This window comes from Falco cherrug, chromosome 8, assembly GCF_023634085.1.
Source record: "Falco cherrug isolate bFalChe1 chromosome 8, bFalChe1.pri, whole genome shotgun sequence".
NCBI classification, from domain to species: Eukaryota; Metazoa; Chordata; class Aves; order Falconiformes; family Falconidae; genus Falco; species Falco cherrug.
In genome coordinates, this window is record NC_073704.1 from 40,829,316 (window position 1) to 40,842,061 (window position 12,746).

A 12,746-nucleotide genomic window follows, 5' to 3' on the forward strand; every position below is an offset into this window, starting at 1 on the left:
TAGATACCTTAAGAACATTCTGTATCAATTTTTTCCTGAAATTCATATGATCTTCATTATAAAACCATTATGAAACTATATTTAATAATTTCAGAATTTTGGAAGCTCTAAATCATGAGAATGGAAAGTAGTTTGTTACTGGTTAATTCATGTGCTCTGATCTCCTTTTGAAGTAGTTTTAACTTTGGTCTGAAACTTTAAAATATTTATAGCTACATCATTCTATAATAATCATTGTGCTGCTATTAGAATTTTAAGTTTATGTTAGTTTTAAGTTCCTTATCACTTTTTTGGACAAATGTAAATGTCTGCAGTGGTCATTTCCTAATGAATCTGTGTGTTATGTTAGGGAAAGCAATCCCACTGTGACAAAGTGGATTTTTCTATATTAATGTCTTCTTCTGTTGTGGCAGTTGGTCTTGGAAGGTCTGAATTCTCTCCTGTAGGCACGGATTGCTTTTTTTTCTTCCACATTTTGCAGTCATTTTTTTTCTTGACTAGCAGTCATGCTAACTTTCCCTGATAGACTCCTCTAGAGTTTGATAGGCTCTTAGAGAGCTAACAGAATGATGATACAGAAAAATTTCAGTGTTAAAACCATGAAAGAGACCTCAGGCCGCAGAGAATTAAGATTTGCTCATGTTTGTTCCAGAATACTAAATTATGGAAAAGCATTACATCAACGAAATCAGAATAGTTTAAGAATTGTGCCTTTCTTATGGCAACATGGGGTTTGGAGGAGGCAGAAATTCCTATTCAAACAAAACTTAAAGGGGACCCAGAAGAAGTAGCCTTCCCAGTTGCAGAACTGATACATAGTGACGATGCATCATCACTGTGTGGTGGAGAAAGAAGAAAAAGAACCGAAGAAAAGTTTTTCAGGCAAAAGAGTTCAACTGTAATTTCTCTTTATATTATAGGAAACATGGTCCTTCAAAATCCTTAGCTAGGAACCTTGCTTTGTAGTTCTCTGCTGTGAAATGCTTTACTTGCTGTCTTGTTTCAGAGAATAACAAAATAAGCATTTTGGGTAAGATTGTTAAAGCTTTATGCCTGCAGATTGAGACAAGACCACTGAAAAGTAAATGTATGAATGGCTTTTAGCCATTGGAAAAAAACAAAAGAGAGAGACAGAAAACATCTGAGTCCAGGTTTGCTTTTCTTAGATTGGTAGGTTGCTGAAGATGGACGTTGTATATTATACAAGTTCCTCTTTTCATTATATAAGTTCCCCTAAAGTGACAAAGTGGATGTAATAACATTTCTTCACTTATTAACATATAGGTTAGTAATACTCTCTTTCATAATATTCCCTACCAAAGGTTTTGATAATGGTGACATGATTCTTATCTACAGAGTAACTGTTGATTTAAATTGCATACCAAATATTAGTCTTAATTTTTTTAAAATCTTGAGTGCCTGCATTATTTTGACAGTAGAGTAGGCCTGTGTCACATGCACACAGTTCTGACCTATTTCCCTTGTAAAGAAAAAAATTGATGTGGTGAAAGGCCTGAAAGAGCATTGTGGTGCTCTTGTATTCTTCTATGGGCTATATCGGGTGGCTGTTGTATTTATTAAATTCTTAGAGTAGACAGAGCTGAGGCTTAAAAAGAAAATCCTTTTGTTTCCTGCCATCTTTTTGGACTGTCATGTAGCTGAATTTTGCTATTTGTCAAAAGCCTTTCATGGATGCTCTGTGTTTATACACATGCACATGTGTACACAGAGGAGTTCTTGAAGGAATGTACTTGCTCTGTTCTTTCACTGGAAGTGAAAACCCCAGTTGCTCCCAACTCTGGGAGTTGCACAGATAGACATGTTAAAAGGCAGGCATACTTTGAGAAAGTTTCAGGGTTTTGGTACTGTACATGCACTAAGAAGGAATGCTAAAGAATCGTGCTCCTTTCCAGGTCAGCCATTGCTTGGATAACTGTAATGGCACGGTTAGATCTCCTAAATAGGGGATGCAGTGCAGCTCAATGAACTCTTAATTTTTACCTGCACCGTGGACATTGGTAGGAAGGATATCAAAAGTAAAGTTACAATTTCTGATCAGCCCAGTGGTCCACAATACTCCCAAGAGATTCATATTTTGTGCTCTTTAATAATCAGCTAAAATCTCCGAACTAAAATCAGGCTTTTTCTCAGTGACTATCTTTTCCTTATTGTTTTATTAGTTTAGATTCCTAAATAGTAGGTCTGAAGTGACTGCTTTGCTCATCTAGTCTGGCAGCAGAGGAAAGCAAATACTAATAGGGTTCTGTTTGCCCACGTGCAGGTAAGCAAGGCTGGCTGAACTGGGGCATATCCAGTGGGCTACTGGTAAGGGTCATTGAGTGTGGGTGTAGAAACAGGTACAGTGGCCTGAGCTCTTGAAGGTTTTTTGCTATTTATGAGTGAAATAATCCAAATAGCTATCATCTTATAGGGTTGTTACGTTGGGATTTTCCAATCCTGAAAAGTTCTACAGCGTCAAAAGTAGTATAAATTAGGAATACATAATGCTGGTTGCAGTATACTGTAGAACTGTCCTTTACACAGTTCACAATAACTCAATACCAAAGGTAGTTGGACTGGTATAAACTGATGCAGCACCAGGACAATTTAAAATGTATCATTTTAATTAAGTCATTCAGTGCAGATCAATTTTCTGGTTGTTGCAATGTATTCTTAATACTCTGTATTTACAAGTAAGATGAAGATGTCTTTCTCAAACGAAAGGCCAGAGTATATCATGTATACAGCTGTATTATAGTCCTGGATACCAGTACAATGAGATAAGATTGAAGGAAGAAAGGTTTCCTTTATACTTCAGGCACATTTGTTTGTTGAATCACTCGCCTAAAAATAGGGCTTCATAAAGTATTCAATACCAATCTAATTAGGCAAGAGAATACTTCTTTTCAGAATGGAAAAGCATTCCCAAAAACTGATGCAACATTTGTATCTAATTGGATGATACAGGAGAATCCTAACTAATTGCTTTGATAGACTTAAACAGATTAATAATGTGGAAGCGATAACTAAATAAGAACTCATTTTAAGTCTGCTGGTTTGAAAATAATGCTTTTTAAGAAGCTAAAGCTTCCTGTTAGTTCTAAAACCCCAAGACTGTGATTTAAGGGCATTTCAATTTCTGAATGTATTTTTAAGTGTTTCTGTGATAGAAAGGAAAGCCTGGGAAATGAGATTGCAATTTGTATCTATAAGCAGAGTTTTGTATACATTCTAAGTGTTTGCAAAACTTTTTACCCTAGATCTGGTCAGTCCATAAGTAAGCACTGGGTTTTGCACATCAGAGAGGCAATCGTTGATTGTAGACCTCAAAGTAGCCTTTGTGATACGTGAAATTGTTAGGCACACTTAAAAGTTTTCATGTAAGAAAAAAGAAATGAAGCATCTCTACAACATTAGGCTGTCAAAATTTGTCTTGACGGGCTTTATCTCCCTTATTAATAAAATAAATGTTATATTGGTATTCATATCATATGTGATAGATCTGAATCCAGACTATTAGTATCTAATTTAAGTTTCTTTTTACTTTGTACCAAGTTTTCAATTACACCGCTTGACTAGAAAATTGTTAAAGTAAACATTAACAGCTGAGTGTGCAAAAAGGCTTCCTAAAGTGCAACTTTTTTTGAAAAGTGAGACAGTTGCATTAAAAATTGAAACCATACTTTCAGCATGTGAAAATGAAGGAGAAATTTTCCAAGGGGGGGAGGGGTTTGAGGGGTCTAAAGGGGGGCAAACAATTCAGTGTCGTTTTGCATAGTTCTCCAATGAAATATTTTTAAGCATATTGTAATGAAACTGGACTGCAAAACAAATCTAAATGGCATGTCTTGGCGCACAGAAAAAAGAAGTAATTGATTTAGATGTGGAAAGTTGTGTTACTTGTGGTGAGATAACATGAGTTGTCTGGAGTTGTTATGAGATTACAGAGAAGAGGTATTTATTACATGGGTTGATGAAAATCAGACCTTTGGATAGAATCCAGTGTCCAAAATACTTTGGATTTAGTCCAGAATCCAAATATTTTCTATCCCAATCCAAAGTACTTCAGATAGAATACTTTGATGGAGAAGGGGAAAATGGTACATCAAGAGACGGGATTTTTCTGCAGTCAAGTTGGAAGATTCGGACTGGTACGAAGTGTAGAGGTTTGAGTAGTCTACTGGATGCTCCGTACGTCAGAGCATTCACGGTCAGGCTGATCCCTACTGGCATTTCAATGCCTTTTTTCAATCACGGAACAGTTTGCCAAACCTAATAGAGCAGTGCCACTGTCTCCTCAGCTGTCCCTTTCAACTTGCAGCTTCGTGTCTCGGCTGCCTTGTCCTATAAAATGTATTATAAACCCAGCCTCCGCCAACGATAGGGTGGGCAAGCCAGACCTAGCCCGGTTTAAGTGACTCTCATCCTCTTTTTTTTTTTTCACTGCTGTCTTCCTTAGCTCCATTTTCTTTCTTTGGCTGATAACTGGTTATTGGGAAAACACAACAGCTGTCCTTTGTTGAATCAGATTTGGGGAGCTTAACTCTTCCTGGAGAGACCTGTACTATGCTTAACTTTTCTATGGTGTTATGCAGTTAAATAAAATAACGCATAGCAACTCTGCACGTGCAGTTTAATGAAGGATTTCTGGACCAAAACGTCAATGGCACCCTCTTAATTTTGCCATTCATGCCTAATAGAAAAGTGCAAGGGTTGCAAGATGTGCTGGGTGTTTTATTGCCTGCTGTTTGTGGAAAACTGCACAGGACTGTGCTGGGGTTTAGTGAGAAAAAATCTCACTTCCATGAGCGTTTTCCTATAAAACATGGCTAGTTACACACCGATTAGCTATGTACTTCTACATGGCTAGTTACTTATAAGCTGCGTACTAAGAAGCTTCCAGGGAGCCTTAGCCCTCTTCTGTAATTCATTGCACACAGGCACATCGGTGAGTCTCACAGACCCCAACTTGCATATGAGCACAGTAAATTACGAGATAAAGGTCATACTCCTGGATGCTGGGAGTAGCATTGTTCTGTTCTCTGCTTAGGGCGAGTGTGGTGCCTGAAGTATTTCTGTACCTGGGGAAGAATGGGAACTGGATTGTTTTACCGGTGCTCTGATTCATCTTTATTTTTTACATCACTCGAATCTTTGTGTTAGTTTACAGTTATTTAGTCTCTAGTATTCCTCAAGAAAACGTCATACAAATAATAAACTTTGACTGAAGGTATGTGATTGAAGCAGCCATTTTATTTCAGTTCATTGTACTGAGTAAAAATATTCAGATGTTTTCCACAGAAGAAGCAGTTAGGTGAATTCTTTTGCTTCTTTTAGTACTATTTCAAGCTATGTGCAGTACAGAAAAATGGTTTAACTGATTAGATGATGATAAGTATTATGGTGGTGATGGAATGGGATGTTAGCTGAGGCAGGGCATTGCAGAAGCAGTAGAAATAGAAGGTTACTTCAAAGCATCGTTTGCTCCTTGTGCAAAAAAGAAATTGATGGCTGTTGCTTTCTTGTAATGTATCCAGTGTGATTGCCCTAAATAGCAACATGAGCCACAGCAAGACTGGGCTCAGGGGTGAGTAACCTCCTCTGCACTAAGTGCTTCCAGTATTTTAAATACGTATTTTCTGATTCTGATTCTGCTGACAGACAATTTTCATGAAAAATAATACGAAAATAATTTACCTATTTTAGCCTTACATGGGACCTGCAATTAAAATACCAATGCAGCATTCAGCAGTAATGCTGAAACGAAGGTAAATTCTGCCTTGGTTTTGATGAAACATCACCTGCTGTCTTCTTAATCAGGATAAAACCAATCAAACACCAAAACTTGTAACTGAAAACCTGAGAGAGTCCTGAACTGTTGCCTAGTGCTCTCCAAATCCTTTTTCTGTGTACCAGATTTAGAGATTAAAGGGTAGATTGCTTTCATATGAGAGGTGGCAAGGTGTTTCATGTGACATTCACTCTAACCTTCACTAGCTGGTACTCCGTCACCTCTCCGCTGTCAGTGAGCGGGATCTCAACGTAGTCTCCTCATCCCTTCCCTGGTTTTAGCTGGCCAAGGATTACATCCTATTGGAGTGCGCCAGAGTACAGGAAAGTTGAAAGAGGTCCCTGCAAAACAGCGCCAGGCTGTTCTAGAAGGCTTTGTCCTGCAGAAAATCGCTCTCTTTATTCTGAAAATCACATGCTATCTTTTAGATTCCATTCACCTTAGTCAAGGTTGTATGTCCAGCCAGCTCCTTTCTTCCATTGTTCTTGTAAATAGCATGGCTATTTTTTTCATTTATGTAGCCTTTTGAACTTCAAATTTATTAGTAGCACATCTAAAGAGAATGTACTGCATAACTGTACTTAAGGGAATATTTTCGAGGACTATATTTATGCTTCTCTAGTCTTCCTTGAGTGGTCTTGAAGGAAGAAGCTGTTGTTGACGTTAAATATACATGTAATGTGTTGTTGGTACTATTGTTGGAACTGTTGTAGGATTCTAAGTCTTTATGTTCCATTTCTATCTCAAAAAACCTTTTCTTAGTAAAATTGGTCAGGTCTACAGTAACATTTACTATGTTTTAAAGTGTTAGCATAACATTAGCATTAGGAATAAAGCAGAATTGACATGCAATTCCGAATGAAACCTTTTAGCATTGTTACTACAACCGTCACCAATGCCATCTTATGTTTGAGTTCTAGGATTGTTGTTTTTTCTGACACATTTTCTATTTGAATCCCATATTCCAATTTGTCTCACCGTAAGAAAATGTCCAATCTCTAGAGTTAAGTCTCACCTGGTCAACTTGAAAAACTGTTTGGGGGGAATAGCACAGTTCACATCATTCTGAACTTCTGTCATGAAGATTTGCTCATACAGTGTAATCGTACAGAGGGGGTTTGTCACTTATGATATTCAGATTGTTTCATAGGTGTTCTGAGATCAGTGTATTGATGCTGGCTTTTCCCTTTTTATTATACAATTCTTTGTAAGGTGATTGTTTTAATTTAGTCTAACTGCAGGGTTTTTTCATTTTTATGGATATTATCAACCCTAGAAGCAGCTTCCTTCACATTACATTCATTCAGTTTTATAAACAATTTTTAAAGGGCATTAATTGAGCTAGTCATCTGTTGATAATTCTGAACAGAAGCATATGTGAAACTACTCAGTTAAAAGATACATTCCTTCATTTACCCACACTGTGCATTAACTGTTTAGTAACTGTTGCAGTCTCGTAGCTTTTAAGATGTAGCTCCCTTGCATCCACACAGAAATAGAATGTGCTAGCAGGATTATATTTACTCTAAACCTTATTTTGATGGTTCCATTAAAATTTTAAATTTTGATTCTAAGCTCTTTAAATGGATGCAGCTGTACAGATCTTCATGAGTTACTGAACTGGGCTGGAAGACTTCAGAAAATGGTTCATGTGTTTTCTATATCTGTATTTTTCAGACTGTTTTATTGGAGCCAGGGAGTCATGAAAGAAACTCAAGAAGACAACTTGGATAATGAACGGAAGATAAAAAGAAAACAAAAAGAATGTGGCATATAAAGGGTATAATACCTGGAGGTATTAGATCTGACTCATATTTATAAAAATGAGACGAGCTTTCACAAAATACAAGTTATCTTAGACAGTCATCAAGCTTGGAGCCATGCTGTTGAACTAGAAATTCTCCTTTTCCCCATTCTCCTTTTTGACAGGTAACAAAGGATTGGTGAATTATGATTTTCCCAAGTTGGAAGCACTAATTTTTATCTATATAGTTCATCCTTATGAATATATAAGGAGTTAAACATTGCATATTTAATGTGGATTATAATGGGAAACTGACTCATTAACAAAAATGGCCACTTTTAAGGACTTGGTTTCAAACTGAGCTGGAGCCTCCCAATGCACTTTGTACAGTTTGGGGAAAGGTGTACTGAATGGCTGCCTTCGGGAGGCCATGATGACATGTAGTAAAAGGATATCATCTTACTGTTGATATCTTTGAAGACTCATAAACAGAAACAGAAAAATGAATGGTGGAAAGGAGTGTGACGGAGGGGACACGGATGGAGGGCCACCAGCAGTGCAAGTTCCCGTTGGTTGGCAGCGACGGGTGGACCAAAGTGGAGTGCTCTATATCAGGTAAGGTTATCTGAGGTGGTTGCTGGGTTTGGTTTTGTTGTAGCTTTGCCAGAAGGTGTGGATTAGTAAATGAGTGACTCAGCTCATCTTTTGTACTCAGAAACTTCAAGGGCTTGCTCCTTTGAAGTACGTGATCATTTTTTCTGCTATTAGTGGAGTCCGCTTGTGTCAGTTGTGCCATTTGCATGCCCTTAACGTACTCTCAAATCTGATATTGCTTGTTCTTGAAAATTTGATAATCCTCGCTATACATTTTGCTTTAGGCGTCAATAGTTCTTTATTACTTATTATTGTCATATGGGTTTTAAAGCTAAGCAGTAGCAGATTTAACCTTCGTTATTATCTTTATTATTCAAACTTTTTACAATTAAACTAACCAGAGGTTTAGTGATATGTCACATCTGAGATGGTGAGAAACCTCTGCTGTCTTTTGCCTGCTCCCAGATGCATAGGCACTGCCTTCTCCTTGGACCAGTACAGGCTTTTTGTCAGAGCCCTTGCTGGTCGAATCCCAAGTGGTGAGCAGGCGTGCAGACAGCTCGTGGCGGGTGAGGTGGAGTGGGGCTTTCTTTTTCCATCAGCAACAAGCCTTCAGCTCGGTTCATGCCATGCAACTTTATCCTGACATTCTGTAGCTCTTTTTGCCTAAGTCTTTTCTGGGTTTGTGGTCCAGGTCTCCATAACACTTTTGTGTTTTACTTACCCTCTTTTGAAAGGAAATGTAAATACTGTGACTTCTTAGTTGCTGCAGAAAACATCAGGTTTTATATGCCCTGTGAAGGTTCTGTGTTTAGTATCGCTGACATTCTCCAGCAAGATTTACTTCTATGGATTCGCCATGTTTCTTATGTAGAAAAAATAGGAACACAAGCCTAAATCCAAAGTTTTAGGCATTTTATTTCTTTATTTTGTTAGCTTATTGGATATTTTTTTTTTGCTTTACCCTGGAACAGTCACGAAGAAATACACTGAAATTACTATTAAATAAATCTGTTCAGACAAACAGACTATAAATTAAGTGTTATTGGAAAAAAGATCAAAGTTATCTTTAACAAAATATGGGTACATCAGTTTCACATCACAGAAGTTTAAGTGATTATTAGTCTGTTATTTGCTTAATCTTATTCCACTGTTCTGTGATTAAAATAACCACATCTTCACAACATTTTATGTATTACCAATACAGAATTCTTTAATGAGTCAAAGCATACTCCAATTTTACACTAAACTACCATAAAAGATCAAATGCATTCCAGGATTTCTTGTTTATATTCTCAATTAGCAGAATCAAACAAAATCCATGTCAGTGATATGCATGTCAAAGATAAATCGCCTTCCCCTTGTATTTCTCATTACAGCTGTAATTTACTGGGCCTCTGCCTTAGTTAAAAATCAATGAGAAAGAAAAAGTTGTGGGTTGTGTTGTTTCCTGTCATCTCTATAGACAGGCATCAGGACATACAATGCTTTGGTATTTTTATATACCTGATGATCCTACCTGCTTTTGAACTTCATTTTATCCCGCTATAAGAAGCAGGTCAGAAAGCTGGTGCTGCTTCTTCAAACCTGTGACTAACATTTTTTAACTAGTAAATTTGGTATAATTCTGACAGTTACTTGCTTTTCTGTCTTCTTTTTAGATACGTTCTCATTGTTCAGGACGACTCACTTAATATTTCTGTTCTGAATTGCCCACACAAAACAGTATTTATTCTATTAATCAAGCTTACCAGTTGCCTTTTTCATCTGGGGGAAGCTTGTATTATTTCTGCCCTCCTCCCAAGCTTTGCCCATACATTTTTTTTCCCCAAGGGTTACTTTTCTAGTTGCCTTCTCTAAGCCATTCTGATTAAGGAGGGGCGCTTAGTATGGTCCACAGCTCTTACATTCTTGCTCGGTGAAAAGCGCAGGGTAGGACACGTTGGTTGGAAAGGACAGAAGTCAAATAGTCGAACCTCCTGCTTGACGGGGAGCATCCGTAGCACTCGATCAGGTCAGCCCTCGCTTTCGCCAGCTGCATCTTCAAGGACTGAGTTTCCACAACCTCTCTGGGTAACCTGCTCTGGTGCTGCACTGCCCTTCTGGAGGAACAACCACCCTGAAAATACGCACGGCATTTATCGAGAGAATGAAAGGTCAAACAATATTGACTCAAAAGCTATCCGAGGGAAAATTAGTGTATATATTAAGATCTGACGTGATTTAACTAGAATAGATGATCCCAGCTGAGTAAGGACTCATTCTATTTGTGCCTCCTTATAAAGCACGCATCTTCTGTCAGCTGGCAACAGTTTATTTGGATTAAAAGCATTAACTAACCAGTGTTTATCACCTGGTAAAAGCAGTGAGTTGAGTCTCTCCTTTTCATAGTAAAACACTGCCTTAAAGTAAGACCTAAATCTCCTCTTCAGTTTACTGTTCGTCAGTAGTCATCAGGGGAATGAACTGGGAAAAGCTCTTTAATAATAGGAACAGATTTCACAACTGGCAGTAACAGATCCTAATATATTTTATAATCTGCTCTTTCTTGCTTCTTTGGGAGGCCTAAAACTTCTGGATGACCTTATGTTCTGAAAAGAACCTGGTAGTTTCTTAGATAGGAAGCTGTGGATTATCCTTTGCAGTATGAGGAAATTTGTGCACACACAAGATACTTCGCAATTACATAGGTCTGCCCAGGAACAAGGCAGAAACAGGAAAAAATGGGCCTTTTAAAATTTTTATTGTTTCTTATGGAGAAATAACCATGCGTATATGTGCAGTAGGGATGCTGAATCCCACATGCCACAGATCTGGTGGACTGGTCTGTGCAGTCCTGATAAGCGTGAGTATCCAGACCGTCCTTTACACCACTGATCGTCGGTGCACTACAGATGTGCCTTGCAGGTCTGTCGTTTCTGGGCTCTGGTATATCTCCTTGGGCCTGAACTGGAGATGGGTGTGCAGGCAAACCAAATGCCAAGGAAGGTTATTTAAAATTGCTTTATTCTAAAAATAGGGGGGGAAATGAACTCTGATGGTATAGCTTTACTTTTGCTGCTCAGTGAGCCCTTTTTACTGAATAAAATGGCATCCTGATTCCAGAGCATTTTCCCAGGGACACCTTTAAACGCAAGTTTTTAAGCATCACAGAAAGTGTCTGTAGAGGTTCTGTGTGTAGATGAGACAGCGTAGAGCAAACGCCATGAGTTCCTTGCACGAGTAGCTGTTACATCTTCAGGTGTGGACCTTGCCTGGGGTGAGCAGTCATTCCTGTGTGCATAGTCAGAACAGGTTGGGAAAACCCAAAGCGATCAGCCAGCACTGGAGATGTGGATCCAAAGTAGAGGACAAGTGATACTCACAGAGTTAAAATGTGATCATGGTAGCACCGTGGTTTAATCAGTCTATAGCTGAATTTAAAATAAATAAAAATAAAGGGTAATTTCCCCCTGCTCCCTCAGTATTTCAATTTAAGACAGACTTTCTGACCCATCTATCACTTCATACCTGTAATGTTATTTTTAGATTGCTCTTTTATCTTGCTTACCCTCAGAACTGTCACTGTTACACATATTCAACCTGGGCAGTTGTCTCTGAAATAACTAGTTCAGGGCAAGTCTGGCAAATAAATTACTTACTTAAACTGTCAGCATAACTTATTAATGTCAGTTGCATATGTTGCTTTATATGTGACTTAGTTCTGGTGCGGAATTAGGTGTTTATACATCGGGTTTTAACTACGAAAGTTCGTCATAGTTTGGAATTCTGACTCTTGACTGTTTTCATGATCCAAACTATTCCACTTAAGTTGGTTGGGTTTTTTTTAAATAAGGGCTGTTTAAAGCTACCATTAAGAACCAGTGTTTTAGCCAGTCCTCATAAATTATCGTATTCTTTCCCTGATAAACAGTTTAGATGGCTAAGCAATAAAGAGCAATCTGGAAGTTAGAAGCTTGTGACATGAGAACTTTTTTCATCTTATGAATTAGTGATTTTGCCGTAACAGAATTTCCAGTGTCCTATTTTTGGATATGAAGATAATGATTTTCTGGTGGGAGTTAGAGAAATCCAAGTGCAGTTTATCACAAACTCACTGGACCGGCTTCTTGGTGTAAAACTTCTCACTTTGAGTGAGAATGAATGAAACCAAACTGTTTATGAAACTAAGAGACCCAGCCCCAAACAGTTTTCTTACTGTGCCCCCTTTTCTTGTTGTCTCGTACTTCTCCAAAGACACTTCTGTGTTTTTTTTTCTTTTTAAATTAGGTCCCAGTCCTGAAAAGTACAGATGACTGTCATGCCTGCATGGAACTGCAGTGATGTGATGGAGGGGGGGGAGGTCCATGGGGACTGCATTCTGCCTGTGTGTTATACTTTAGAGGAGGGAGAAAAATAATCTTAGTATAGCTAGGCAGTAGTTAAGGCTTTCAAGCAGGACTATGATGTGAATATCAGTAGTCTCAGTTTCTTTTCTTTCTGCACTTGATGTGTTTATCTTTCTATAATAAAATCATACTTAAAATTTGTGGGGGTTTTGGCTGTTTTTTAGAAGTATCATCTGCGTTCTGGACTAAAAGCAAGAAGTACTATGAAACAAAAATGTGAAATCTTAGC

General features: G+C 38.0%; 1 protein-coding gene across 9 annotated transcripts in view; it reads left to right on the forward strand.

The window, feature by feature from the left end:
• MBD5 (methyl-CpG binding domain protein 5) overlaps positions 1 to 12,746 on the forward strand; it is a 147,694-nt gene that overhangs the window by 91,929 nt on the left and 43,019 nt on the right. For 3 of the 9 annotated variants that reach the window (XM_055718887.1, XM_055718892.1, XM_055718894.1), the window contains exons 6-7: positions 7,469 to 7,720; positions 8,016 to 8,150. In XM_055718887.1, coding sequence (XP_055574862.1) covers positions 8,038 to 8,150 — 113 coding nt within the window. In that variant the 5' untranslated portion in view covers positions 7,469 to 7,720; positions 8,016 to 8,037. Of the gene's footprint in view, positions 1 to 7,468; positions 8,151 to 12,746 lie in introns of all 9 variants that reach the window. The other 6 variants (XM_055718888.1, XM_055718893.1, XM_055718891.1 and 3 more) reach the window with 4 other exon arrangements.